This window comes from Larus michahellis, chromosome 1 (assembly GCF_964199755.1).
Source record: "Larus michahellis chromosome 1, bLarMic1.1, whole genome shotgun sequence".
Lineage (NCBI taxonomy): Eukaryota > Metazoa > Chordata > Aves > Charadriiformes > Laridae > Larus > Larus michahellis.
In genome coordinates, this window is record NC_133896.1 from 104105428 (window position 1) to 104125739 (window position 20312).

The 20312-nt window shown below is 38.8% G+C and overlaps 1 protein-coding gene across 4 annotated transcripts in view; it reads left to right on the plus strand.

The window, feature by feature from the left end:
* Positions 1-20312, plus strand: part of EPHA3 (EPH receptor A3) — a 231343-nt gene that overhangs the window by 165885 nt on the left and 45146 nt on the right. For 3 of the 4 annotated variants that reach the window (XM_074597693.1, XM_074597664.1, XM_074597684.1), the window contains 5 exons: positions 5802-5926; positions 12542-12704; positions 15077-15179; positions 15642-15709; positions 20038-20163. In XM_074597693.1, coding sequence (XP_074453794.1) covers positions 5802-5926; positions 12542-12704; positions 15077-15179; positions 15642-15709; positions 20038-20163 — 585 coding nt within the window. The remainder of the gene's footprint in view (positions 1-5801; positions 5927-12541; positions 12705-15076; positions 15180-15641; positions 15710-20037; positions 20164-20312) is intronic. The other variant, XM_074597674.1, reaches the window with a different exon arrangement.

The window sequence follows — 20312 nt, forward strand, 5'->3', positions numbered from 1 at the left end:
ACTACGTGTCCTGCAGATTAAAGGGCAAAGGACTGTGTCTGCAGGCACGTTGAAGAGGTGGGTAATTGTATCTGGAAGAGGAGCGTGTAGGGTTTAGCAGGTTTCCAAAGTGTTGTTAAAGCGTAACTGTTTCCTCCTCCTCCTGCCTCCTGGGAGGCACCTGGGGACCCAGGACTGACTGAGCCTTCTTGGAATGTGCCTGTGGTATCAGCCTTGCTTCTGCACAACCGCCTAGAGGGAGGCAGCACCTTTAACTGCACTTAATGGAGAAAGTAAATAGTAATGCAATCAGAGAAGGTTTAAAATAGTGCAACTCCTGCTTTCTGTGTCTGTGAGCAGGCTTCTGTAATAAACCCCTTCAATGTTAATCCACAGACTAGAAGTTGGAGATCTAAAGGATCCAAGGACAAGAGTAGCAGTTCATACAGACATTGTGTTCATGCGATCACATCATGGCGGTGTGGCGTCATTATACTGATTTGCGAGTCGTTGCGTAGGACTCTGTCACAAATTGAATGTTGGTTGGTAGTGCAACAGTTGGATGAACCTAACGTTAGAAAGGCTGGTTCACAAAGCCCCAGATGTTGAGTTCTCGTTGCGCGAGTGAAATGTGTATGTGCAGCGTTATGAGCAGTGCCGGACCCAGCCATGCACGGGCGCCTAATGCTTGCACCGGGGTGAGTTCCCTCGTGTAGCCTGACTCTGTGGATGTGAGTTTCCTAGAGAAACTACGTCTAAGCGAGAGATCAGTTTGGTATTTCCACTTTAACTCCAACAATAGTTTTGTGGTTTGGACACTGGAGCCCTCTTAAGATTTACAGATTTGGGTTTGAGTCCCGGTGGATCCTACTGTCAGAGGCTGCAGATTTAATTTTCAGATTATGATCTTTATTTACTGCTCTTGTTCCACGTTACCTCCTAGAGGCTTCATAGACATTAAATAAAATTTATACATTATATCAGATGACAGTATTATGATTAGATAATCATCAGTTTTCTGCAGGAAAAAAAAAAGGAACAAGCCTTCCATTTATTCATCGGTGCAGAAGTTGTTGCAATTTGGGTAATACAGTCAGTTCTGCTGGCTTAGATATGTTCTTGGTCACCATCTTTCAGCATAGCTTGGAATATTTTACATTCTAATGCTGATAGCTGGTTGTAAGCAAAAGCTGGAAGTGAGCAGGCCATGGTTAGTTTAGAACGAGGTCCTTCCCTAAAATTTAATTTGTGATCTAGAGACCTAAGAAAGAAACAACAGGACTCTAAATATTTCAGCAGTTGTACACACGTGGCTTCCCAAAGTTAATACTGAGTTCTGTCTGTCACAGGACAGGGAATTTACTTCCAGTATACATCTGTAAGCCAGTCACATATGAAAACAATAACCAAGAAATAAGGAAAAAGTCAATAAGGAGATTTATATACCGGTGCTATTAAACTGGAGGAAAACAAATGATCTGTTGGGGTCAGTTTCGCTGGGAAATCAGTTTGAGCAGAGTTTTATTGTTCTCTCTGCTAGGTCCTTCATGTTATTTGCTTGCACCTTTAATAGTCATGAGTGAGGAGGTTTTTACACTTGTGAGTCTAAGCTCCCTGGATCATTGCGTTCGTTGCCTTTTCAACGTCCACATTCCCAGTTGTCAGAAATGCTACCTAACAGCATTGAGCGCTCAAAGTACATTTCCCCTTGTAACTCCAGGGAGTTTTGAAAGTTCATATTAACTGCTTAAACTAGTCATAAACCAGTTAGCCTGTAGTACCAGACAAATAGTAACCAGCTGATGCATAAAAATGCCACTATATGCATTCATGTGACTTTTGAGAATAAACCTCTTAGTGCGTGGCCACACAAGCCTAAATTATAAAAAAAAAAACCCAATTCTTATTCGGTGAAGAAGTTAAAAGCACTAATACATTAATCAAAACAGCAATAAAAATGTAAATATATAGAGGTATACATACAGTACATGGCATAAGCTTTCTTTGCTGGTCTGCAAGACGCTGGACTGTTTGGAATACATAGTGTCCATAGCTCGGAGGCTCGGTAGCTGTTGGAGTGGCCTGGCCACAAGATTTATCCAAAAATCACTGAAACTGCATTTATTCAACTTCTTAGTCTAAATAAGTACTCTTTTTAAGTTTTACCTTGAAATGTGTATTTTCTAAATGATATATTAATTTAAACTAATTTTGTGTTGATATTGATGCTTTAATATAATTTTTAAAACTTCTGTTTATCTAAAAATCTTAGTAATGTGTCGTTTTTGGCTAAGCCATAGTGACAAGTTTCTTTTTGTCAATGGGAGCTGCAGACATTTAAAATATTTGTTCCAGCATTCTGTTGTTGCACAATCTAATTGTCTTTCAATTTAAGAAAAGAAAATCCTGGAACTTCTAAATATGGATATTCTAAATATGAAATACTTCTTTTCTGTAGCCTGATTTTGAATTCTGTCTCATTCTGCCGTGGTTATTTAGTGGTGTTCAGGAAATAGGAAGCTCTCAGGTCCCTCTTTCTCGTCCAGAAGACTAAAACCTACAGTTTTTATAAGAATCACTGAATATATAGTCTTTATATGCAGATAGTTTGTTTTGGTTTTATGCGCATCACTGCTCATGGTGGTGCCTTTGTTGTTTAATGGTTTATAATGTTAACTTCCTTTAACTGCAGTTTCTCTCTTTGCTGGAATTTCAGACTTTTCCAAGTGAACAGTAAAATACAGTTGCTGGTGAGGAGGGAGGACTAGCTGTGCTGCAAAATGGAAACTAAGGCTGACTTCTACTTTGGGCCAGAAATGGTTGCTCTGAGATTAACATAGCTTGCTTGACTTGATTGGAGGTAGCCCTTTTCTGCTTCATAGGATATATTCAAGAACACTTGAGAAAAACAAAGAAAAAACCCCACCCTATTTTTAAAATAAGTATATATCAGAAGACGTTTTAGAACACAGGTTATGTGTTTTGATGTATTACATTGTATTCTAGGGATGCGTACATGAAGAAATGAATGCAAATTAGTGCAAATGTCAAGCTGTTCCTCCTAAATGCTCCAAACCTGAGCTGGGGCCGTAGGTCAGGAAGGCGCTTCTGTTGTCATGTGACCGTCCCTGGGCAGGACAGTACGTACTTACAGTTTACCTTAATTCTTCCTGTATCTTAAATCTATTGACTGCAGTAGAATTAAGCATAAAGTTAGAAGTCATCTGGACAATATGTTGTCTTAAATTACCAGTACAGTACATGGCATAAGCTTTCTTTGCTGGTCTGCAAGACTCTGGACTGTTTGGAATACATAATGTCCGTAGCTCAGGGGCTCAGTAGCTGTTGGAGTGGCCTGGTGTGCAGCGCTGTGTTGCAGAACTTGGATCCATTCTGTGCGTGGGATTAAAAGTGCCTAAAACTTTGCGTTCCCTGTGATTATCCATCTCCCCTCCATTTGCCCATGCGGTGGGATGCTGTCTCTTCCAGACACTCTGTATGTGTAATTTCTAAGCAGCTTTGGGAACCCTGGGGATTAGAAAAGGTATATGAATGTTTTATAATGTTATTGATAACTGCAGAACAGACGCTTTTCTAATAAACTGCTGTGAGATAAGTTACTGGTAGCATCTGTGGAGATGTGTGTAAATGAGCTCAAAATAATTAATACTGTGTTAGAAGAAAGCTTTTTTTGAAGCACATCTGTATTGGAGCATATAAGATTATTTCAGCCTGCCATGAGGATTTGTTATAGTACAAATTACCATAATTTATTAGCGGAAAAGCCATTTCTGTTAATCATGCATTAATTATTCAAAAAATCTGTATTAATGTTACCTTAGTGGGAAGGGTTACCAGCTGGGGTACTGAGCTTGGCAATCTATTCACATACAAAAAAAGATGAACAGCTTGTCTTAAAAAGAAGACATAAAAATGACTTACAAGAACATAAAAGCAGCGAGCATGTGTATGTGAGTTAACATAGAGCTGGCTACGGTAGAATAGTCCAGCCAGCTAACCACTTTGTATTTTGGCTGTAGCACTGGTTTGTGCCTAAGTGGAATTCAAGTAGAATTACTGAAGGATGTTGGTTATAAACCGGTCCTGTGTACCTTGCCCTGATGCTTTTCAGCTCTTCAGCAAGCATAGATCTGGTGAGTCCAAGTAAAACAGAAAGAGACATTTTCCCATTCTACTTCAAAAAAACCAAAGACGACAACTAAAGCCCCAAAATAACTCAAAAATTTGATTTCAGTAATTTAAATTTAGGATAAAGTCTTCCTGCTGGGGAGAAAAAAGAAAAAGCAAAAGACCACAAAAAAAAAGCATTTTTGCAACTTTTTAATCCTCTCAGAAAGCTATTGTGAACCATGTGACATGTGAAAGTGCTGCTCAGAGGATGTGTTTCAACCCAGAACAAATGTGGAAGTGTGTGTATATGTATTTGCTTGTGTGGGTGTATGTAGCTTCCTAGATGTTCTACTCAATTAAAGGAGGATGTCAACATTTAGATTATGACTCAGAGCTAGAAGGTACGTTTTGGTGGAAGTTTAGCAAAATCAAACACAGAATGAATTTTCCAAAATTTATTTTAATTAAAACTACTTCCCCCCCCCTCCCTGGATTTTGAAAGGTCTCTTGCAGGGATGAAAAGCCGAAGAGAAAGGGCACTGGCTAACGTATGCAAATGTGTAATGCTTGTAAAGTGGCTCTAGTTTTATATGAACGGTAAAAGCTTCATAGGATTCAACTGAAATAAAATTGTTTAGATCAGCTAGAGCCTTTTTATTAGGACAGCACAATGTTGAACTTATAAACACATTTGTTTTACATGTTAAGATAAAAGGCTGTTTACTGGTAAACGATCTTTTTTTAAAATGACAGTTACAACCTTTAATGTGTGATCTGTAACCTATCGTCTCATGAATTTTGGCCAAAGCCATGGAAGAAAAGCATTTGGAGTGGGAAGCCAACCCAAAAGAAACAGAAAACATAATTAAAAAAAAATGCATAGCTTTCAGTGAGTCCAGGAAACCTAGGCCTGGTCTTGGAACAATGCATAGAGCTGTGTGGTCTAAAGCTGAACTGATGTTCAAGAATCTTAGGTAATTATGATTTCTTTTTCTGTAACGTTGATAGTACTTCCAAGTTTTGGGTGGTGGGTGAGCCTGTGGCATGCAATCAGTTGTCACGCCTAACTGATTAATACAGATCAGAAATGAGGTTACTTTGCAGTTTAGATGTTTTTCTTCAAATTTCATTTTCAAAGAAATGTGGTAAAGGAGAAGTGTATATGGGAGCAATTTGTATCTGGAGAGCTTACCAAATAATATTATAAAAGAGGCTGTATTCTGCAGAATGCTGATAGTTACGACTAGCCGTGGATACCGGGAGGTCCTTGTACGTAATGCATCCCAGCACCGTTTTACACTTGCATATGAAAATGTTATCGGAGTTCTGCAGAGTCTGGTAATGATAATACTTCAGCATTATAACAAATAGGTAGTGCTGTTATTTTGTTCTCTTTTTTAGTATATCAAATGTATTTCATTGCTTACTCTGTAGTAGCAGATCGAAACCATCTGCTGTCTTGCCACTGGTCCACCAGTCTAACAGAAAAATCTCAGTTCATTTTCCTTGAGGCCAGCATGCTTTAAGGCATGTGTACTAGGACTATAATCCAGCTGCTGAATGTTGACACAAGTCCAGACCTATGCTCGTGAGTCTTTTAAATGGAAAACGGCACTCTTTGCCAAGGATTGGAACAGAGATAAACTCAATTTGCTTTTCTCTCTTCCCTCCTCCCCCCATCCCCTTTGCAGCTCCGTCCCCCATCACAGTCATAAGGAAAGACAGGACATCCAGGAACAGCGTATCTCTGTCTTGGCAAGAACCTGAACACCCCAATGGGATCATCTTGGACTACGAGGTCAAATACTATGAAAAGGTGGGAAGAAAGATTGAAGGGGAGGTTTTTGTGCTGGTAATGAAATGTAATTTCTGTAATGAAATGGTTGCATCTTGCCTATGTTAAGTATTAGAGCCACCTCTGTTCACTCACTCTGCCTCCATGACACCAAGTGTTGACACCTTCAATTTTTGGTAAGGAGAACTTCCTGAAAATATGAAGTGAAATTAAGTTGTGCTGTCTACCAACTTCATCCCCAAGCATATCAGAACAAATAGAGAAAGTAATGTGGACAGGCTGTAATACTTTTTTTTTTTTTTTTTCTTGAGTACAGTTTACTTACTCAGTTCTGTTATGCTGTCAGTGTTCATACATTTATTTGTCAGCATCTGTGTGTTGGTGCTTCCCCGTGGCATAAGCATCTTTTACACAAAAATGATTTGGAACAGAGATGGGCAATCCTTTTAGTGACTGGTTTGCACCATGAAAGTTTCCACTTGTCATGAATAACTGAATTCTACATACAATTTATGTAAATAACTACAAATCAAAGAAAATCTGCTATTAAATAGTCTCTGCTTTATATTGACATTTTCTTGTATTTACAACTGTTGATTTCTACATCATATATAGATCTGTATTAGAAAAAAATAAATCTTCTTAACAGAATGGGGTTTTTTAGTAAATATTACTGGTAGAATTAAAAAGACCATAAATTGATGCAAAGATTGCGAAGAGCGGTATTAGCCATTTTTAGATAGACTATATTGCTACAGAATTTGACAAACTTTTTCAAAGCGTGAGAAATAATGATGTAGCATTTACTAATGCTGTTCGTATCTAGAAATCAGGCTTGTATTTCATATGTACCAGGGAAGACATGGTGCCAGTATCTACCTAGAGGTTGCTGTTAAAAAGACTCCATGGGTAGTCAGTTACTCTTCAGAAAGTTTTCTTGTGGAGTTTACCAGTGGGACAATCTGTGTATATATTGATAGGCTACACCCGATCTCCAGTCAAAGAATGGGGACTAGAAGGCTATATTTTGAAAAGATTTCTCCCAAATTAAGATGCCATCTGATTTTGGGTGGAGATTTTTGGTGAGCGCTTGAACCTTCAAAGACCTCGGTAAAAATCTGACCGTGGGTAGTACTGCTGATAAAAGGGGGAAAAGAAAGCTTCCTAAACATTTCAGCTCAGTCTCACCTTATAGAGCAGTAGCCTATGGACTTTCACTTTGGTTTTTTTTCTGTTATTTCAATGGGGATAGGATCAAGTCCAGATCCTAGGCTTGAGAAGTAAAAGAGAACTGGCTCATACATCAGATTGTCCTTATTTGTACATCCTCACCACTGAAGGGACGCGGGAATTATTTAGACTCTCTTGTTTCCAATTTTTTTAAAGAAAAGAATATAGATGCTGCTTATAAGTAAGACTTGCAAGAGGTATGTAGTCACAAAGAGCCTATGCCTGAAGGACCCCAGAGCTTCAGCAGCTTTTCACGGGCCAGGTTATTTATCGGCACGATTAATTTGTGCTTCATTTGGGACTGACCTGGCTGCTCTTGCTGCTGGTGACTGTACCTTTGTTTTCCAAGAGCTGCGGAAGCCCTGTCTCAGCTCCATTTCCAGTCTCGCCTGGGTGGCTCTGCACAAGGACCGCAGGGTGCAGGATGATGCTGTTGTGTGCGCAGACTGACCGTGCGGCTGCTGTTCCCAGCGAGTCTATCCAGCCTTGTGGGGCAACTGGTCATCATAAGACAGCTTCGTAAGACAACCAGTCTTATGAGGCCGATCTTGCACATGTGTTTCTTCCCTTTGAAGTCTGTGATCAAGAGTTCACATGCACCAGACAGCTTTCTTAGACCAACTGCTTGACAATAGGAGCCAGACCATTTAGAGCAAATGGTTTTTAAAAAAACAACCTTCTGACACCAGTGTTTTTAATGTGTGGTCTGCGGCCCCTTGGGGGGTCAGAAGCCTATTCTTCAGGGTTTATGAAAGGTAACTAAGAAAAGCAAATCTGTTGTCAGGAGGCTTTAACTCAGTGCCCTTTTTTAGGTCTGCAAAATGAAAGAGGTTGAAAACTACTACTCTGTACATGTTAAACTTACCTGAGGTCAGAGCAGCCCGTGCTGGACTGTTACTCTTCATTTCTTCTCCAAACACCTTCGGAAGATGCTGCTTTTCAGTCTGAGATCTCTAAGCAGTCACCCCCCCTCCCTGTCCCGTGTCATTGTCCCCCCCCACCACCCTTTTGAAAAGAGAGATTTCTTTTTAAACTGGTCCAGCCCGTTTGATTTTCTCCTTCAGAAATCATCTTGGTTGTGCTCATCAAAAACCCCACTGCTGTTAAGCAGCAGCTGCCAAGAAATAAACCCTTCACAGTTAGCAATCTGGGTATTTCTCCTCACGAGTCATACCTGATTGCTGGTAGATGATTTATGTTGAGCCATTTTTTTCACACCTGCTTGTTTTTTACTTGCCATACCTTTTGTAATCTCTTAGAAATTAATAAATGCAGCCTTAATAGAGTAATACAGGTCAGCCCAATTCTATCATACACCTTGTCCCTGCAAATGTGGCTTTTTTTTTTTTACTTTCTTAAGTTGTTTGTAAATTTCAAAGAATGTGTGATATTTATGGTCAACTGCACGTTAGTGATATTCAGGATGTTAGAACAGATTTGGAATAAAGATAGAATGGCCTGTATCTAAATTATGATAGCATGTAGTTATTTTAATGCATTAGTGGCATAAAGTATCTGGAAAATACTTATTTTCTGCAATGGTAATTAATTAACCTAGTCAGGTTGTTTTTTTTTTTTAAATAGTGATTTCACTTGTGTAAGGAAGAGAGAATAGAGCTTTATGTGGTGTTTCTAGAGAAATTAGGAGCTACAGTTTTGGGAAACTTTTAACTTTTTGGAACGAACCTGTGGGGTTCTAATGCATAACATCGTGAATTGAGAGTGACAGATTTTCAGGCTTACTGTTTGGAATAGAATTTTATTTTCTGTAAAAATATATAGGGCCAGTATATATTCTGAGGCCCCAGTTAGGATTTATTCAAAACATTTAAAAGAAATAAAATGTTCTTTCAGAGTAGTACTTTGTGGAACTTCGGGGCACTTATTTTATGTTGGAGCATAACATTTTATGTTACGTTAATGGTATGAAGTGACACCCAGTCTAGTCCGTCAATATAATGCTTTGCTGGATTTTAACTGTCCCAGCTATCAAAGTGTATGTATAACAAAAGGTTGGTTTTGTTTTGTTTTTTTCTTACACAAGCAGATAATTTTGTCCTTGCTTGCATAATTATGTTCTCTGGAAGAAGTATCTTGTCATGCAAAAAGCCCTTGTCTCCTAAATACCACACATAAACTATTAATTGCTTCATTTAAATGTGTGGCTTAGAATTATGATAACTAAATTGCACACAATTTATTAAGGTGAAGTCTGCTGCAAACAATGAGTGAGGTTTCATTGCAGTGTCACATCAGTAAAATAGATTTGCCTTTGCCGTCATTGAAATAGTGTACTCAGTAGACTGGTTAAAGCCAACAAGTAAATAATGATATCTAGCTCTTTCTGAGGCTGAAAAACTAAATTATATGCAAATGCACTTAGTTGCTTTTAAACCCTCATTATTCTGGCTTTGAGGGTAGGTAGGCCACATATGTTCCACAGGGTTTGTAGGAACTGTCGTATCGACGAAAAGCTCAAGGCTGGCACTAGTGGGAAGCAGTATCTTTGGGACTGTGGGTTCCTCCCAGAGATGTGTAGTCTGGTCTGCCTCTCAAGTGTATGTGCAGATGATGGAGAAAATGTTCTTCCTCGTATAATATAAACACTTACTGTACTTATCTGAAAAAGGACATACTGTTCACTCTCACTAGTACTGCCACTATAAATGTTAAATGTATCCAAAATGTGTCTTTTCTAAAACATAGTTTAAAATTATAAAATGTCATTTGCAAATGAGACACTAACGGCAGTGGGATTTGCTTCCCAGTAAAGACTGTGTCTGGTAAACTATGCAGAAATATTCAGGAAGAATACGCTTTGTGCATCCAAGTTCAAATTTATCATCAGACAGAGTGTTTGATTAAATTTCTGCTTGGCAAAGACTGACTTTCCTTTTTGTATATTCCTTCTGCTTATGGCAGCTACAGTGCTGTATCTCTGAAGTTTTACTTCATCCCCAAGAAAGATAAACTTGGGCTTTTATGTGGTGTTTCACTGATTTGATTACTAGTAACATAAAAAATGACTTACAAAATATGTGTGTAAAAAGCTTACCATAAACTAAGATACCATGACATCCTCCATACCATTGTTTTAAACGTTTATTTTCCAAGTTCCATTGCGGATTATTAACAGACAGGGCCATGACTGTATTTTCCCTTGCACGTATGTATCTGCACAAGAAGGAAATGTTTGCGTTCCATAAAAGCAGCCTGAAGTGAGATCAAAATGAATGTCCAGTCATAGCATACACAAAAGATTTCACGTTTTAAAAGACAAGATTATTATGTCTTTGAAATTAAAATAGTTGCCTACATTCAGCTGAATGATGAGATAAGGAAAGCCTGCAAATTATAATACTAGGCCTTTGTTAGTTCAAAAATAAATAATTTTACACAACCCTGTTAGCTCATTAGAATGTCTTCCTGTAAGTTTTCTCCCCTGAATTTATAACAGAAAACTTTTTCAGAGAGGTATCGAGAAACCATGAGGAGGTCCAATGCTGACTTCCTTTTTATTCTTAGTGTGTAATGAAAATGGGCCATGGTAAACACTTCTATAGTCATTCTCTGAAGACTAGGTCCAGCTCACCCTATGATTCTGGATGGTAACTTTTAGGCACAGGCTTTAACTGCCTTTTTTTTTTTTCCCCTTTCACTGTGATTACTCATATGCATAACATTGAATATTGTGTGGAGATTCTGGCATTTTCCCTAACTATGGTGTAAATGTTTCTGTTTCTCTCTATAACAAAGCCTGCCAAGAACAGGGTACTTAATCTTTTGTAGCACCAAAATGAACAGTTTCTGATGTCAATCTACTAACTTAGGATAAACCTAACTTTCTTACTCTAGACAGCACTGTAGAGCAAACACACTAAAACAGCTCTAGTCAGTTGAACTTTTCATGTGAAGGTGAGATGGCCTTGACAATGAGTGTGGTGAGTATTTGCCAACCTCTGCACTTGTGCATTGGCACTTTAGCGTTTTCAGAGTTAAAAATGTTAGTACCTTGCAAGCTAACGCAATGCCATAAAACATAGTGGGAATTAGGTGAGATTGTTTGCATCTGACATACGTTAACTAACTCAGTTTCTGCTTTCAACCAGGCAAAACTCAATGGTTTTAGTGTATTTCTGTGTTCAAAGTAAAAGGGCAGCATATGAAATCCCCACCACCTCCCGAATAAAAAAGCTGGTCATTGCAAACCTGAACAACTGAGATTCTCGCCGTCCCCACGTGTGTGGCTGCTGTCCAAGATTTTTTCTGAGGTGATTCCAGCTGCCATTTTTAGGAAGCCAAAAATGCTTTTTTGGTACAGGATGGCTTTAGTACAATACGCAATACCTCAGGCCACAAATGCATGCTTAAATTTTTAGACTATGTGCTTAGAGTGGAACTGGGACGTACTTCTATCAGAATTAGTTTTTTACACAGTGTGAAGCTGTATCCAAACTTAGTAAATTACAAAACGGCCCATTTCTTAATTATATAAAAAGTCGTTATGTCAGAAATAGGTCACTATTAATCAGAGTGTGGTTTTGAGCATATTGTTTATACTGGACATACACCTTGCTCTATAGCAAAAAGCAGTAAGGAGCACACACACGTTTCCTTTCTGACTGCTAAAGCCCAAGATTCACTCAGGAGCAAGTTCAGCGGGATTTTGCCCAAATGAGGATGGATGCATCAGTCTCATAGATTTTTATAGCATGATAGAAAACCAGTTATATTTGCCTGTTCACAGAGCTGAGGTGAGGAGCCTGAGTGGAGTTTCTCTTCTGACTGTTATAAAGGTAAACACTGTCTTGTAAAATGTAAGGCAGTAAAAACTACATCCTGCAATAGCTCTTCAGGGCCCTAAAATGTCTAAGTTGGCTGTTTACATCTTCTAGTTCAGTGCTATAGGACAGCAAATCTGTTTTATGGTTTTCAAATAACATTTTAATTTTCATTTTCTTGTTGTATTACACACTATGGATAAAACAATGCAAAGCCATTTAATGAAATGCCCCATCCCTGGAAGTGTTCAAGGCCAGGCTGGATGGGGCTTTGAGCAGCCTGGTCTAGTGGGAGGTGTCCCTGCCCATGGCAGGGGGGTTGGAACTGGGTGATCTTCAAGGTCCCTTCCAACCCACACCATTCTATGAAATGTCATAAACTCAGCATGTCTAGAATTTGATTTTTAGCAGAAGGCCGTAGAAACTCTAATGATTTTGAATTCTTGCTAATCAAAAGACTTTTAGCTGATTGAAAATGAATGGCTGTACAAGCATTTGTCAGGGTATAAATATTCAAAAAATATACTGGTGCTCTCCAGGTGATATGTAGTAATTTTGTACCAACCGACTCTTGTTTCTGTTTTTTAGGGTGTGGTTTTAATCTGATAATTTCTCTTCCCAAAAGCAGGAACAAGAGACAAGCTATACTATTCTGAGAGCCAAAGGCACCAATGTTACCATCAGTGGCCTCAAACCTGATACCACCTACGTCTTCCAAATTCGAGCCCGAACTGCAGCTGGATATGGGACAAACAGCCGCAAGTTTGAATTTGAAACCAGTCCGGATTGTATGTATTTGTTCAAATCATTTATTTTGACATCCTACCCAGCTTCTGACTGTTTTGAATGGCTGCTTTTGCTCCCTTTCTAGTTTAGTAAATGCGTCTCATAACTATTTACGATGTGTCTTTCTGAGTAGAGTTACTATACAACTTTATGTTTTATCATTAAACTTGAAACATGCTATAAAGAGTGTACCATGAATATCGCAGGTGGTATTTTCTTCCATTCCCTACCCAACCTCTGCCTTGTGCCAGAATCAATACCTGCCGAGAGAGGAAGTTTGGTAGAAAACTGGATTCACAGCCACGTGCTGTTCCAAATTTTTGGCTTGAACCCTGCAGACTGTAAACCCCTGCTCCAAGAGAATTAATATTATATTGGTCCGTTGCTCCTGTGTGTCAGTGTGTAATTCTCCGTGTTGCCATGAAGTGTAGCTGATTTCTCCTGCGCAGCCTTGAAATGAAACTAATATGCACAGGCTGGGAAGGATGGTCGTTCAGTTGAGTAGCTGGTCAGGGAGTAGGCAGTTTTGGGTCCTTCCTCCTCTCTGTCACTACGTTTCTGGGTGGCCTTAAGTACTTCTTTACTGGTCCAGCACACCTTTTTCTTTTCCCTAACGCCTAGATAATAACATTATTTAACTGATGACCTTATTGTTATTCTTTATAAGTTCTGTTGTTATATCAGAAAGATTCTTGGTAGAGCTCATCAATTTAAAAGTTACTTTTCTTGGTACTATAAAGTAAATCAGACCTTTTGTTTCCTAGAAGCAGAATGTGGTTTAATGCATCAAAAAGTCAGCCTCTGTTTAGGTACCCAGTTACCGATGTAGACTGATGCTGTATAATCAAAGGCTGTTTGCTTTTGAGAAAGTAGGACTTTCACAGAAGACTCATATTCACCATTCAGAGTTATAACACAACTAAGGACTATAATTCTGGTACACTCTCATAAGGCTTATTCATATACTCATGATAAGGCTTGAGAACCCGTGATGTAAGAAGTGGTCTGCTAAAAGCAGCAAAGTTTTAACCGAGAAGGAGTAGCATAAGCCAATTGTTCTTGCAGTTGGCATCCATGTATTTTCGTGATATATTATGTCTTTCATCCTCACTTTGTTCTCCCCCACCTCAGCTCTTATTCTGAAAAGCAAACAAGCCCCTTTTTTAAAAAAAAAATAGTTACAAATTGCTGTTATGGTGACACATGGCTTTGGCATACTGGATGAAACTGGAACTCAAGATAGGACAGACAAGTACAGCAAGGAGAAAAAAAATCAGTTGTAGTGGTAACAAATTTCATAATTTAGAAGTTAATGAGTTTTTTCTGCAAAGTAGTAGTAACAATAATAATAATAATGATGTAGCTGACCGAAAATGTGGAAAGTGACAGGAGTCAGTGGTGCACATCTCGATAACCAGTGTACAAGTTATACAGATAGACACCAAATTGCATAACTTTTTCCTATTGCCAGGTTATCATAGCTGTGTGAGTACAGTTGTAGGTGTGTAATAGGCAGAGGCTTCTTCCCAAGGGGAATGGTGTGACTTCAAGCAGTCATGTAGACAAACTGTCCAATTTGTGGGGAGCAGGTGAGCTAGCTTTCAGGTAACAGCTAACTTGAAGCATAGTGCCAAGGAGCCTAATTCTGCTACGCCTTGTGAAGTTCAATGGGTGTCTGCTGAAGATTGCTCTTAATACCGAAGATCTGAAGATGTCCTGTCGTTGTGTATCTGTCCAATACACCGAAGCTCCATGCATAGGGACTGCTGGGAAGCATCAGACGTAAGGCAGAAAATAGCACTTCTTTTTTTCTATAGGCAGTAATTAACCATGGATAATTCTTCTGTCTGCTTCTGTATTCTATGGCTTTGGACAGCCTTCACAGGGATACTGTCAAGCTTAACTGGAAAGCGTAATTCATTAAGGCGCTTTCCATCATGCAGAAGTGAGAGTAAGAGTGATTGATTATTGACTGGCTAGGATTTCTTGCCAAGGAAAAACTCCTTACTGGCCATGACTCTCTCTCTCTATATATATATGTGTATATATATGTATGTATGTCATGGTATGTATGTTTGTATTTACACACATGTTTATATAGAAGTATCAGTTTAACAGCACTTACTATAATCAGCAAGAGTAAAAATCATCTGTAGCAGAAACAACTTTGGTAAACTGTCAAAGATGACCGTAGTCTTTTGTTTTCTTTCTTTGTATTTATTTGTCTGATGAAAAATGACTTAGTAGATTAAATATTTGGCAGGACACCAAATGCTAGATAGTGATGACTAAATCTGTCTGTTCCCTACATGAGTGTCAATTGTGATGTAATCAGTGTCTTGTGTATTTATATATTTTTGTGTTAACTTTCCAGCATTCTCCATTTCCAGTGAGAATAGCCAGGTCGTAATGATTGCCATTTCTGCGGCGGTAGCCATTATTCTCCTCACAGTTGTGGTGTACGTCCTGATTGGGAGGTTAGTTTATCGTCTGGTTTGCACATTTGCTCTCCCGCTTCCATTTCCCCGAGGGGCCTTGACGAGCATGGCAGATGGGGTGTCGTCGGGCAGTAGCAGGGCTGGTTTGCACCTTCTCCTTTGTCTGCTGCCCAGGAGCTCCGAATACTGCTTCGTGCTCGGTAATGAGCCCGCTAACGTTAGCAGCCCCAATCATGCAGCAGTTGTTAAAAAATGCTATAAACACATTCTTAGGCAATTGTAAAATTAAACTGTAGGGGTCAAAAATCAACAAATCCTCTCATTAGCCAATTTCCTCAAATTCCCTGAGAACATAACGTGCCTTTAAAGGGCACACAGAATGTAAATACCATTAAACTTTCAAACAGGCATTTAATTGTGGAGGGAAAACATTTTATTCTGTTTCCACCTGCAGTTAACATAAAATTCTCTATATTAATTTTTTTTCTCTGTTGCTTGTAGATTCTGTGGATACAAGAAGTCTAAACATGGCACTGATGAGAAAAGACTACATTTTGGGAATGGCCATTGTAAGTTACTGAAGTCTTTTAATGCTTTCAGTTCTGTTTAATTCATCCCCTAGATAACTGGTATTTTTCAATTTAAAAAAAAAAAAAAGTTATACCTCACTTAAAACAAGGTGAAATTGAGAAGAGAATTATCTCTTCTCATGTGGGCAAGGAGATTTTCCCCAAACAATTATTCTTTGTTTCAAATTCTTTCATCTGTGTTCAGGTTAGTAATGAGCAAAACATAGCTGTCTATGTTCAAACAATGCGTGTGGTTAGCAATATGATATTGATTCTGCTGTGCATTACTGAAATGCAGAGCGTAACTTCAACTTCCTCATTATCATCCGTATAAAGTCTAAGAAAGGGCAGTTGTTTGGTTTTTTGTTTTTTTTTCCCAAGGCAAAATATAAAATCAATGAAACCTGTGTTGATGACTACAGAAGGGACTGTGAAAATTTCTTGCTTGACAAAGTTGACCCACTAATAACTTAGTATGGAATTATTCTAAGCATAGGCTGAAAAGTGATTTGAAGTAGTTTCTTAAATTAAGAATATCTACTAAACAAGTGTCTCACAAATTAATGTGATTTTTTTAATCTATCTCTGTTTACAAACATGTGTTGTTCAAGTCCTGATTCCCTACTTGAAAGAATGAATAAGTCTATGCTTTCTTTGGGTCTCATCCAGAACTAAGAAGAGAGACTTTCTATTGATTTACGTTGTCTTTGTATCACAAAAATTGTATATAGTTAAGGGTGTGAGAGTTTGCTCATCCCGAGGATTCTGGGCTACTTTTGAAACACATTCAAAAGCCAAACTCCAAGCCTATCTATTTCTGATGTTTGTGTACTTATTTTTAATAAGGCTAAACAAGACTTTATGCATGGCTGCTCTGGGTCGTTTGGCTGTTGCCTGTGAAAGGAACAGCGTGGAGCGAGATCCCATCCAGGAGATGCTCAGGGGAAGAAGTGTTGGTTTTCTGAGTGCAGGCACGTGTCCTGGCTACCAGGAAGAAGTAGCTTCCTGTGGCTGGAGGGGAACGTCGTGTCCTGCAGTATTTCAGCTCCTCTCTGATCCTGGAGGCTCTCTGCAATGCGCGTAACCCCGCAGCACTCTTCCACAGCAGAGGAGCTGTGGATTGTGAAGACTAGATCACAGTCAAAGCTCCATCCATACCGTCTTTAAAATAGAAATAGATTAGTTTTGGAGCAGGAGAAGCTGAGGGGAGAGGAAAGTGATAGTTTAACATTCTATTGGGGGGACAGGATTCTTGGGTTTTTATCACTGCATTTTGGATTTTTTTTCATCTTACAGGGCAAAGATAATGCCCTTCATAAACACCAAGACTGGAAATGCCTTTTTTTCACCCGCAGAATTCTTGGTGTCTAAGCAACATGTTTTTAATAAGAAGCAGTAGTTTGTCTTTGAAACAGTTTCAGCTCCAGATAAATATCCTGCTACACCATGTAAACCACATTAAACCGTTTATTTCTATTGCTTAGCATGTTATAAGGTTAATGTACATGGGTTTTTTGCACACAACAGTGGCACCGTACCATCTGCACGAAAAGAGCTGTTGGTACCATAATTGGGTGCCTCCCCACCAAATGTAATTGAATTAACATTTTAATGAGGGATTTACCTGCAGTAGTTGGAAATCAGAACTGCTTCCTAATCCCCGGGACAATGGAGTAACAGTTCTCTGACTGTTCATATTATTATTATTTTAAGTTTGGAGCCCCTCCTTCTCTCCAGAGAGCCGAGAGCATGCATATCCACAACACGTGCGCTCCTTCCCCTGCCCTGGCAGGAGACACACAAGCTGTAACAAGGGGTTTGCTTCGTGCAGCCCAACGACTGCTGAACCAGCTAGTCTCAAAAAAAAAAATAATCTATACGGTTACATGTGGCCCATAGAATTAATGCTTCATCATCCAAGTTTAATGAGGTTATAAAATAAAAGCAGCCAGTAAAAAAAGTGTCACAGACAAATAACAGGTCAGAGTTTGCTCTCCTTACTCCCACACAATGGAAAGCTGCAATCACTATTCTTAAACATGTCAGTGCTGTTAAATTCCTGTGGATTAAATTGCTTTTAATTTGGCTTTAGATATTTATGTACTGTTTTCTGAGTAGTGCCATGCTGATTCACTGTGTAGGAAGAACAGAGCCGATCGTGGACCTGGTATTTCTGTTAGAAATTCTTGAAAATTATTTATTGAGTTTACAGGTATTTATCTGTTAGGATTTGTATTTATGTACGTGTGTGGCTGTTGAAACTTTATTCTACTAAATTACAGTCTTTCTCAAAGAATAAGAAAATTGTTCCTATGAACTAAAAAAGGATAAAGTAACTTCCCTGGCTGTCATAAACTTTCAGCATCTTAAATACAGCAGCTGGTTTATTTCAGTCAGTTTATTCTGAATTACTTTAAAAAAGGCTCCAGCCATGAACTATTCCCTGCAGCCTTATTACAAATCCTATAATATTACTTCAAAGGAGCAAAAATGTTTTACCTCCTCAGATCCTCTCCCTTTGCCTTCTTTGGCTAGGCCCTTTTTATTTTTTTGCTACCTTTAGGGCAATTCATGCTGTTAAAATGAAAATGTAAATTATTATGTTTGCACAGAATGAGCTGTAAAGTAGTACAGCTTAACACATGTGCATGTGTTTATTATCTGTTTTTCATGACAGAACCCAGTTACTATACAGGCTGCCCTTAATTATTGGTGTGAAGGGATTATTCTCCTTGCAGTCACCATCACCTGATCTTGGGAACCTCTGGGGTCAGCATTAAAAATCTGCAGCCGAAAACCCCACAGTGCAGCAGCTTTTAATTGTTGTTATTTTTATTGGGGGTATGAGGGAGCCTGTAATGTACATTCAGCATGGACGGAAAGGAGCATTTACAAGATTTTTAACCAACAGCAATATACAGCCAATTACTTTTTGTTTTACTTGCAAGTAATTCTGTAATCATCAGGCTCTGGAAGGAAACACAAGTCAGCGTTTAATGCCGTGCACACGCAGCCCTTGTGTTAAGAGCATGGCTCTTAGTTTGCATTGTTTTCGAGGCAATTAGCTTGGGAACTCAGTTTTATCATTTCTTTGTCAATTCTGAGGCCAATAAATCTCCATGAAATTGATCTTTTTTTTTTTTTTACGTACACTTGGCATTGTTTGACAAAACAATGGTGTGCTCTACCTAATGGTCCAAAGGTGGGTTTGTTTTTTTTTTTCCCATCTGTGTAAGCCCAGCAAAAAAAAATTAACTATTCTAGCAGACAACAAATTGATGCAGTCTAATAACGCCAAGCTGGAAAGGATATTCCTGAGTGGATTAAGGCAGTGTTTTTAAGGAAGAGTTAATATCTTTTACAAGACCAACTGGTACAGTTAGGCAAAGCTAAAATACACATCCAGGAATGCAGGTTTTGTGTCAGAAGCAGAAAACTTCAAGCTGGTTGTAATGGTTATTTCACTTTTTGTTAACAAAACATGTTTGTGTTCTAAAATGAATGCAGAGGCAGGCGCACAAAGTACTCGGTACAAGCACAAGCAGGGCCTTGAGGCTATGTTTTGCCTTCAGCATCTTTGCTGGAGAGAAAGGTTGGGAATGATAATATGTTCCTTCCACCCCGCGCCCTGCTGGAGGAAGAGATGTGGAAAGCTTGAAACTGCCCCTAAAATCATTCAGTCATTTGACCTAACACTTGCCCTGGGCAAACAGAACAATCCCTGGCCAGGAAACTGTAAAGGGGGACAAAATAATAACACGGATTTTAAGGTAACTGAGGGCTAGAACCAGACTAATAACAACTGTCTGCCACCCTAGTATGTACTAGCAGAGGGATTGAGGCAGAGGTGCCTTTGTTCGTGTATAATTTTCTTTTCTTATGCATCTAGTTGGAGGACACAGAATGAAAAAGTTTGAGTTAATGTGCTCACCGTAATATATTCCTAAGAACTTTTCAGGTTGACTGTAGTGTCACACGTTTTGTTCCTTGCCTTTTTGTTTTTACCTCAAAAGGGACAATATAAGGGAGCATCTAAATGTAGTGAGCTGGGGGGGGTGGGTGGTATTTTAATATTTGAAAAGCAGTTAAATATGGGAAGTGCAGATATATTTAAAATCAGTTTTCAGACTTCTGTGCAATAACTACGTTAGTGTCTCTGGTTTCACTCTATATTAAGATTCCCGAAGACCCATCAAAAGCAGTTTGATTTGAAGAAGCAGGATACCTTTTTCTTCTATTGATTTGATTTCTGTTGTCTCATGAGCTTTCTTTAGAAGGATTAATTAAGTCTAAGTAACATTTTTCTCTCTGAATTTGTTTTTACACAGTAAAGCTCCCAGGCCTGAGAACTTACGTAGATCCGCATACATATGAGGATCCCAACCAAGCTGTGCATGAATTTGCCAAGGAACTAGATGCTTCTAATATATCCATTGATAAAGTAGTTGGAGCAGGTAATGACCATCAGATACGTTGAACTAAAGATAGCTTTTTGCTGTACATGCTGGTTTATATCTTTGGGTTTATATTCGTGACTGAGAAGAAAATGTTCTAAAGTCTTCAAATTAGTAGGTCATATTTACAGCTGACTTCGGTGCATATG